At 35.6% G+C, this 10213-nt stretch overlaps 1 protein-coding gene across 2 annotated transcripts; it reads right to left on the bottom strand.

Annotated features, from left to right (window-relative positions):
* Positions 1-5653: 5653 nt before the first annotated feature.
* Positions 5654-9222, bottom strand: LOC113313258. 2 transcript variants are annotated; one of them, XM_026562002.1, is made up of 5 exons: positions 8957-9222; positions 6671-8439; positions 6371-6575; positions 6062-6253; positions 5654-5980 (listed from the first exon to the last, which is right to left on the bottom strand). In XM_026562002.1, the coding sequence occupies exon 2, from the start codon at positions 8436-8438 to the stop codon at positions 7533-7535; it is 906 nt and encodes a 301-aa protein (XP_026417787.1). In that variant the 5' UTR covers position 8439; positions 8957-9222; the 3' UTR covers positions 5654-5980; positions 6062-6253; positions 6371-6575; positions 6671-7532. The 2 variants fall into 2 exon arrangements, with proteins under 2 accessions (XP_026417787.1, XP_026417788.1); XM_026562003.1 differs by lacking the exon at positions 6062-6253.
* Between the last annotated feature and the right edge of the window lie 991 nt (positions 9223-10213).

The raw sequence follows: 10213 nt of genomic DNA, 5'->3' as shown, positions 1-10213 counted from the left end.
GCGAAAAAGATATTGCGGAATCACAAACGATGAGACGAAGTGTTTGTGATTTCTTTTATCTTGCCTATTGGAGATAGAAATCTCAAGCCAATTATTAAAATTGTACTCGTACGATAGAAACAGCAAGATCAGATCACACAACTACAAGAAAGTAGTATCGGTATGGCTTCAAAATCCCAATGAAGTCTTTAAGTCGTTAACCTGGTTTAGAAGAAGAAACCAAAGGTTAAAGGAGAACCAACTCTAGCTTAGCACAACTAGTATCACACAGAAGGTGTGGGGATTAGGTTTCCCAGTTGCTAGAGTTCTCCCTTATATAGTCTTTCAAATCAGGGTTTGCAATCAATGTTAGCTTGGTAACAAAGCATTCAATATTCATCGTTATATGAAAACCTGATTTAGATTCAAGCTAATATCTTTCAACCGTTAGATCGAAAACTAGCTTGTTACACAAATGAAGTGCACGTTTTAGGTTTGTGTAACTGTACCCAAACTTGTACATTTTTTGTTTCAACAATAGTCAACCAAATGGTTATCCATATGATCACTTTCATATCAACCATATTCTTCTTCACCATAACTAGTTCAAGTGACTCAAATGAACTAGTTAGAGAGTTGTTCAATTGCAAGGAAATCTTATGTAACTACACAAGACACAATCGAACAAAAACGATTTGATTCACTCGAATCAGTTCATGAACTATATAGCCACGGTCTGCAACTTGCATTCCATAGTTTATATAAGAATAAGTTCACAGGCATCGTTTTTAGATATAACCTACTCAAGTTCGCTGATTGGGTTCGCGGAATTAAGTACCCGGACTCCAACAGAATTTCTCGGGTCGAGAACTTCCGCCAGTTCGTGGACTGGGTTCGCGGAATGAGTTCGCGGACTTATCTCATGCCACTATTCCGGTTCTCTTGATCAAAAAAGTTCGCAAACTTTGATTCAAGGAATAAGGACTTATACATATATGTTTTTCCACAACTTGATCGTTGTCGTATGCGTCAATAATAATTTCACTTTCTCACTCAACTAAAATAAATGAAGTATGTGGTAAGAAAAAGTTCTTTCCATGTACTGATCTAGTACAGAATTGGAATCAAGATGGAGAAATTAAACTAAATCTACAATTTACGGCTAAGCTAAAATATCTTCTTCTTCATTAAGAACTCATCTCCCTCTCTTACAAACTAAATGGCCAACCCTAAACGAGTTAATGGCCCACTAGTCGAGTAACAACTGTTAAAAAACGAGCCGTTCTCTACACACGAATAACAAAATACAATCGAAACAATTAAAGCTGTAATAACAGGAAATGATAAGCGCACTCCTAAAAGGATAAGGGGCTCCCACTGCAAACAGTCTTAAAGTAGCAGGTACATGAAATTAATCCCGTCTCGAAATTATCTTTGTCCTCAAGGATAAAAATCTGGAAAATGAGCAGTAATGTGAGATGCATCAGCCCAAGTAGCATTCTCAGCAGATGCATTAGTCCATTGTATAAGGAGTTGCAAAATGTCAGAGCCATTTCTGGATGTAGTTCTTGTGGCCAAAATTTTAGCAGACTCAATAATCACTTGGCCTTCATGATCTACTACTGGCAACTGGGGAGATGGAATATGAGAATTGCCAATCTGTTTCTTTAGTTGTGACGCATGGAAGACCGGGTGAATTCTGGACCCTGGAAGAAGCAATAATTTGTAAGCTAAGTTTCCCACCTTCTGAAGTACCTTAAAGGGTCCATAGTATTTTGTCTGTATGGATGGAGTTTTAAGTATACCATATTATCCACCTCAAAAGATCTGTCAGTTCTTTTCAAATCAGCAAAGAACTTCATTCGCTCTTGAGCCTTTAAGAGAATGTCCTTCAGATGTTTAATACAATGTCTTTATTCTTCAAATAGTCACCCACAGCTTCCACAGTAGTCTCGCAATGTAAAGGAAAAACCAGATGAGGAGGGTTGTATCCATATAAGGCTATGAAAGGACTCAGTTTGATGCTAGTATGGTAAGAAGTATTATACCACCATTCTGCTAAGGGAAGCCACTGAGACCATTGTTTTGGCTTAAACCCAGTCATGCATCTTAAGTATTGTTCTAGGCAAGCATTAACCCTTTCAGTCTGGACATCAGTCTAAGGGTGATATGCAGTACTAAGCTTCACTTCAGTGCCCAAAATCTTGAAGAGTTCTTGCCAAAAATGACTATTAAAAACTTTGTCTCTGTCAGATACTATAGAAGAAGGCAGACCATGTAATTTAAATACATGACTGATGAATTCTTTAGCCACAGAAGCTGCAGTGTAGGGATGTTGAAGTGCCAAGAAATGACTGTACTTTGTAAGCCTGTCCACCACCACTAGAATGACTGATTTCCTGTTGCTTGGTGGTAAGCCCAAAATGAAATCCATAGAGATATGTTTCCAAGCCTGATCAAGAATTTGAAAAGGTTGCAAAAGTCCACTTGGATGAACATGCTCACCTTTGTGCCTTTGGAAAACATCACACTGGCTAACAAATTGAAGATTATCTTTTTTCATACCATGCCAAAAGAAATATGATTTTGCTCTGACATAAGAAGCTTGGATGCCAGAGTGACCCCCCACAGAACAAGAGTGAATTGAAGAAAGAAGTAAGTGTCTCACCTGCTTTCCCTGGCCAATATACAGTATATTCTTGTATCTGAGAATCCCCTCTTTGAGTGTGTAATTAGGTAAGCAGGAAGGGTTAGGGAGAAGAGATGATATAATCTGATGCACTTTAGGGTCTTCATTATAATTATCCAAAATGTCTTGAATCCAAGAAGGAGTGGAAGAGTGGAGAACATGGCAGCTGGAATCAGGAGAAGGCAGTCTAGAAAGTTTTTCTGTTACATTATTATCCACACCCTTTTTATAAAGAATTTTGTAATCAAACCTCAACAGCTTCATTAACCATTTTTGTTGGAGAATGGTAGTGACTCTCTGCTCCAATAAGAATTTAATGCTTTGGTGGTCAGTCTTAATGATGAAATGGTTCCCTTGTAAATAGTGTCTCCATCTAGTCACAGATTGGACAATAGCTAATATCTCCTTTTCATAAGTGGAGAGACCACATGCCTTGGGACCTAAAGGTTTACTGTAAAAAGCAATGGGTTTACCTTCCTGCATGAGAACAGCACCTATAGTGTGATCAGAGGCATCGGTCTCCAAGATGAAAGGATTTGAGAAATCAGGAAGAGCCTAGACTGGAGAAGTAGTCATGGCTAGCTTAAGATGCTCAAAGGAAGTAGTAGCTTGAGGAGTCCAAGTGAAGGAGTTCTTCTTTAACAGATCAGAAAGAGGTTTGTTGATGCATCCATAACCCTTAATGAATTTTCGATAGTATCCTGTCAAACCCAAAAACACTCTAAGCCTTTTAAGAGTAGTTGGAACTGGCCAGTTAACCATACAAGAAATTTTAGCTGGATCAGCAACTACTCCAGCTGAAGTGATGATGTGTCCCAGATACTCTAACTCTGTATGAGAAAAATAACATTTGGAGATGTTATGTAACACCCCGGTTTTCGGGCCCTGATCCTTCCCAGATCCCATGCCCAAAAACCCGAAGTGTTACTTCGATATCATAGCCAAAGCCCGGCTACTAAGCCCAAGCTCATTAAACAATTTATTTGGCCTAATTTAATTTATGTTCATGGTAACATTTTTTATTGCAGTGGAATACTTATAAAATTATTTAGGAAAATCTAACTGTCGATTTCACATAATTGTAAAGCCACCGGAAACAAAACATATTTTGATTTCCAATTAAAAATATTACCACCATTCAAGACTTACTTTTTAATTAATAAATACAGAATTCAACATGAAATTTTAAAATCACACACCACTCAAAATTAAATGAGGCTTGTCATTTTAGAAAGATAAAAGGTAGATGTTGACTTTCTCAAAAGGAACTAAGGTCTGTAAATCAGTGGATCATAGTTTTAAAATAGGATATTCACAAAACATGTACAACTTTCAAAATTTTCCTGGATTGAATACTGGTACGAAGAATTATCTTTTTAAAATACTTAAGCAATTAATCAAATTTTGCGCTTTACATCAAATGTTCCTGAAGATATTTGTATTTTTTTACAAAAATAATCATACCAGAATATAGTAAGAATTAATAGGTATTAACAATCCACTCGACGTCATATAAGATTTCACGGTTTTAAAGTACGACTAGTCACGTCTTAAAAATAGTAGTTTAAGCATAAACGACTAATTAGCGCATCAAAAATAACTAATTCATGTTCACTCGAACCTATAAAACAACTCACTCATTTTATTTTGATAACAAGTGTTGAACTGCCATGCGGCTGCCTACGTACCCAAAGGGATCAAGCATGACCATAGGTCATCAACCAACTCACTAATTAAACACATGGTCAAAACCATTAAAGGCATTCTTACCTGATAAGTTGGAACAATTAGTTAGAATACTGCTCGACCTCTAGAAGCCAGCTCACACTCCGGGAGCCTGTTAATAATAAACAAAAAAATACACTCGCGCCAAGGGAACTCCAAGAATAACCAATATCCTGTTAAAAATATATTTAGGGGTCGCAGCCCATGGACCGTAGCCCAAATCATGTCAAAAAGATCTTTAGGGGTCGCTGCCCATGGACTGTAACCCAAATCATATCATGTCAAAAATATCTATAGGAGTCGCAGCTCATGGACCGTAGCCCAAATCGTATCATGTCAAAAGATATTTAGGGGTTGCTGCCCATGAACCCTAGCCCAAATCGTATCATGTCAAAAATATCTTTAGGGGTCGTTACCCATGGACCGTAGCCCAAATCATAACATGTCAATCAGATCTTCAGGGGTCGCTGCCCATGGACCGTAGCCCAAATCGTATTATCCTCGTGTAACAATATCAAATTCATTATCAACTATAAACTTTAATCAAATCGTCATAAATCAACAATATGATAAAAATAATAATATACTTAATTGAAAAAATCCAAGTAAAAGAATTAAAATAAATAAAGTTTTGGTTCGGTTTGTATTGCACCTACCTCAAACGCTAAATCCAACAATCAAAGAATAACAAATAACAGGCACTGATGTAATGGATAAAAGCTCCAATAAAAAGAAATATATCCCTTTGATTCATGCATAAAATTCGACTCCACTAATGCAGCAAGAATAAGAAGGCTGAGGTCAAGAAGCTGATGAAAGAAAAAAAAAAGAAAAGGTTTTATACTCTCGTTTTCTTTTCTTCTCCTTAATATTCTCTAACAACTCACGTTATTCCTCTCAAATATTCAATTATAGTACCTCCCCCAACCTCTTTTTGTTTTCGTTTTTTTTATCCCTTAATGTTCATTCCCCCAATCCAATTCATAATGTCCACATTTATTTTATTTTTATTAGGAAACCTTTTTAGTCAAACCAATGTTCTGAAAACCGTCCCGGACGTCGAACCGGTAAAGTTACTGGGTCATGGGTCATTGGTCCAACCAGTGGTTCAACCCGGGTTCACTGGGTCACATATATATTTATTAAGCTTAAGAACCTGTAGTTGTAACCCTGCAAGCCTGCAATATGACTAACATTTCTATACCAATTTCACCTCTATAACAGTTGCATAATTGAACTTAAAATCTTAAAGTCGAAATATAAAGATAGTAATTCAAAGTATAGATAGCAATCCAAAAACATAAAAGTCGAACAATAACTAAAGTACTAAACTAGTTGAAAAAGGTAGCGTCGTAATGCTTAAGTTCAATTCTAAGTTCTTCTATTGAATCTTATTTTCTAAAAATGAGGAAATTCAACGAGGATAATCGTTTAAATTGAAATTATTATCTTCATGACCAGCATTGATATCTTCATAACCGACATCATTCAGATCGTGGCGCTCAAACATCCTATCGTTTTCCATATCCAAATCATCATTGTCATCAAATTCATTCAATTCGCAAGCAGCATTTCCATTATCTTCATCTGTCAAACACACAACTATTTAGCAAAATGAAACAAAGTTAAGAAAAATAGTCATATAATACTAATGTTGCAATCAGGTACCTGCTTTTGCTTGTGGTAAATCATGGTTTCACCGAGTTTGACTTTCAAATATTGGAATTAATACATCAGTAGCTATAGCTTCTAGTTAATCAAGGTTAATCTGGTCAGGCTCATCATCTACTATCAAATCCTCCGTCAAATCGATTGCATCAAAATCTATAGGATCATAAAATGTTTTTTTTGGTCCTATTCCTGAAAGTAGAAGTATATTACTGTATTTAGCTTAATGTAAAGTATGTAAAGTACCTAAGGTGACAATCACACTAGCTAGTACATCAATGTAAAGTATGTGAAGTGTTCCAGAAGTACCTCATCTTTAAATGGAGATTGTAATGAACATATACCAAATCATTTATCCGTTGATGTTCTAGTATGTTTCTTTTATTGGAATGTATGCGTTCAAATACACTCCAATTCCTCTCACATCCCGAAGAACTGCAAGTTTGACTCAGAATTCTAATCACCAATTTCTGAAGATTTGGAGTAGCACTACCGAAGTTTCTCCACCATTCAGCTAAATAAATAACATGCATATAAATAATTATAATTGGATATGCATAATAATACAACAAGAATATCATTTTAGCATTCATGTAGTATGAAATCTACCTGGAGTCATCGTTTTTCGTTGGTTGATTGCAATATTCCGACCAAATTCACCTGTTGCTTCTTGAAAAGCTTGCTTCTCTTTCATGAACTTGTCCTGCAACGTTTGATTATATCCTGCAACATTTCAATAACATCTCAGACATAAGAATGGATCCTAGGATCCTTAGACATGTCCTCGTTATACTGGATAGCAGGATTCAACCAATATCCCATGATATGAATGTTTTTCTTGAAGTGCTTATCGAACCTAGTGTTGATAATTTTCATGTACGGTTCATAGTCCCTTTTCCTCATGTTGAACACATTTGACACATTATTTTTCACCTTAATAATGCTATCATACAGGAAACCGATTGCAGGCTTATCTTCTGAATCCACCATCCTTAACACACAAACAAATGGCTCACTAATTTTAACAACCTTCGAGAAAGTCTTCCAAAATTCAACGTTATAAAAATCTTGTCCACTATCTTCTTTGTCGTATGAAGACTCAACAAATTCAGGACATGTAACCAGTCCTTGCAAATGATGCTTATGTGAAATTATGCTCTGTAATGCAATAAAATTTGTTGCAAAACGGGTAGCAGCAGGGCGAATAATTTCAGTCCATCCAGGTCGTTTACGCAATAAAGCTAATACCTTCGAATGATTGTAAATGTACTTTGTTACCTTCGCTGCTTTGCGAACGACATCTTTAATATCACCTAGTTCTCCAAAATCCTTTAAGATCAAATTGACAGAGTGTGCAGCACATGGTGTCCAGTACATATTAGGGAATGCTTCTTCTAACAATTTTCCAGCAAGTGCGTAATTGCTAGCATTACCTGTTACCATTTGAACAACATGTTGTTCACCTACAATTTCAACCTGTTACCATTACCTGTTCTCCCGTCTTCACCATGTCAGAAGCATCCACCGATTTTAAGAAAACAGTTCCCTTTGGACAATCAACTAAAAGGTTAATTAAACTGCGGTTAATTTTGTCCTTCCAACCATCTTCCATAACAGTGCAACCTGTATCTGCCCAAAACCTTCTAAAATTTTCAACAAATAATTGTACTTCTTTAACCATGGCTCTTAATAAATTAGTATGGATATCATCATACGAAGGAGCCTTGTATCCTGGATCAATTGTAGCAAATGCATCCAACATAAGCTGAAAATAGTATGAATTAATCGCATTAAATGTGATGCAAGCATCAAACATCCAAGTAGCAACAGCCAAATCAGTTTGTTTCTTTACTTCTTTGCTCGCAAGTGCACTTCTTATTGACGGTTGAGAACCAGGTGTAGTTCGAGGCGCAAAATATCCACCTATTCCTGTGCTTTTCTGGTTAGCTACCCCTGCAACCCTCTTACTAGCTCCATTTCTATTTGTATTTATGGGTACAGAAGTTTGCTTATTCATTTCAACTTCTTCGATTTCCTGAACTTCGCTATCATGCTGGTCGTCACCCTCAACTTCTCTTTGTCGCTTCTTTGTAGATGTTTCTTTCAGTGACTCTAGCATTTGATATCGAACATCTTGATTAAATTTTGTACATGGTGCAACTTCCCCTATTTGTCCAGCAAGATGCTTCTTTAGCCTATTGATTCTTCCACCAAAAATCTTTTTATAACATACGGTACATGTTATGGATATTCTTTTCTTAGTCACTGGATGTTTCTCTTCCCTTGCATACTGCCAAGCAATGTCTGCTTTTCCTTTAGCTGAAGTATCAGACTCCATTGGAGTATCATGAGATTGCTGTGAATCAGATGAAGCCATACTGCAACATGAATCAAGTACATGTATAAGAATTAAGTACCAACAGTACACCAAGCACTACCCACCTATAATGGCAAGACATGTGCTTGACTGAGAGGTTTAGTTTCATATTTAAATCAAAGCACTCTTGATCATTAATGCCTTGTCTTGCAAGATACAGTTAGATACATGTTATTGCTAAGTAATTAACCTTGATTTACCACTCCAAAACTTGTACAAGTTATGAAGTCCATAATCCACAACTCATTACAGATTAAATTCCATTTTATAACTCAGTGGAATTCCATTGCGAAATTTATTTGTGCTTCAAACTTGATCTAAAGATTCGACACACAAACATGTCATTCTACAATTCATACGACACATACATCATACATGTCTAATTATATTAAAGGATTCATAGCAACTTGGAACTACAAAGAACTAGTCAATTGCAAAAACTACAATCAAAATTGATAAAACAAACATGAATAACTCAATTAAAATCGTATAATATTAGTGATTCAGTTCACATATACCTTGATAATTGAAACAACAGATGAATCTTCTAGTTTTAGATTATTAGGTGTTTAGCTTGGGAAGGGATACCAAAAGCCTGCTATCATAAATCTCGAAATGGAGGCTTTGAATTGAAAAGTAAAAAGAATTCTTCTTTGGGTAACAAACTTCAATCTTTGGTAACCATATACCATAAATCTCTCCATTTTCGATACAAATTAGGAAGGAAAATCTTCGATTCCCTTCTCTTTCGTCTAAAAGATGGAAGATTCAGAAGAAATTGGGAGGAAATTGGGATAAGTTGTTAGGAAACTTATGTTTTCTTTTTTATATGCCGACCCACTAAAACCGTGCTGGGTCGGCTGGATCACGAGCCAACCCGGCCGGGTCACCCGAATCACCTAAAAGTGACCGGTTTTTGCTAAATTTACTGGGCCGAGGAAGGACCGGCCCGGAAAGGTGACTGGGTCACCGGTTTAATGGGCTGACCGTCCGGGCCGGTCCGGTTTTCAGAACATTGAGTCAAACAAGTCATATACAAATAATAAACCCCAATGATTTAAGTTATATTTCCTATAATATAGTGACAACCAAAAGATTTTACACTTAATACTATACTTGATAAAGATATTTCTTTCCATTGTAACACTAAGGAAATATATCTTAATTTTAGTGTTGTTTCCGTTTTCATCCAAATCTACCTTTCATACACACCTAAACATAATTGCAAAACTTTACATCTCATTCATTCTCAAATCTAAAATAAATTCCACATTTATTCTCAATATTTAATCATGTCAAGTCAACAAATGTAATTAAGATTATTATTTTATTTAACTTAACATTTTGAATTAGCAAGAGCACGAATTATCAGGTTACCAAAATAGTTCAAATTTTCCATTTTGACTTTTCTTATGTATTTAAAATCCATGCGAAAAATTCAATAATCACTAACTATGACAACTAAGGAAAGTAAATTATCTTTACCTACATTTACCAAATAATCAATTGACAACCAATAATAGAAAGACATGCAATGAGTCACTAGTAAAAATATTTATTTTCATTTCCACCCCACGTAACAACAAGCATAATTATTCTTGTAATTAAACTAAATGAATTTAAAATATTACCAAAATAATCAATCCTTGATTATTTATATTTACAAAATGACTTTTAATATTATGTACACACTTCCAAAAATAAATTATGAAGACATTCATAAGCTCATGCAAAATAGATTTTGTATTTTTGTTAATATAACTAAATATCAACAC

The sequence above is a fragment of the Papaver somniferum genome, chromosome 9 (assembly GCF_003573695.1).
Source record: "Papaver somniferum cultivar HN1 chromosome 9, ASM357369v1, whole genome shotgun sequence".
Taxonomy (NCBI): Eukaryota; Viridiplantae; Streptophyta; class Magnoliopsida; order Ranunculales; family Papaveraceae; genus Papaver; species Papaver somniferum.
Note: the sequence above shows the minus strand (reverse complement) of the source record. Positions and strands in the feature narration are given on the sequence as shown.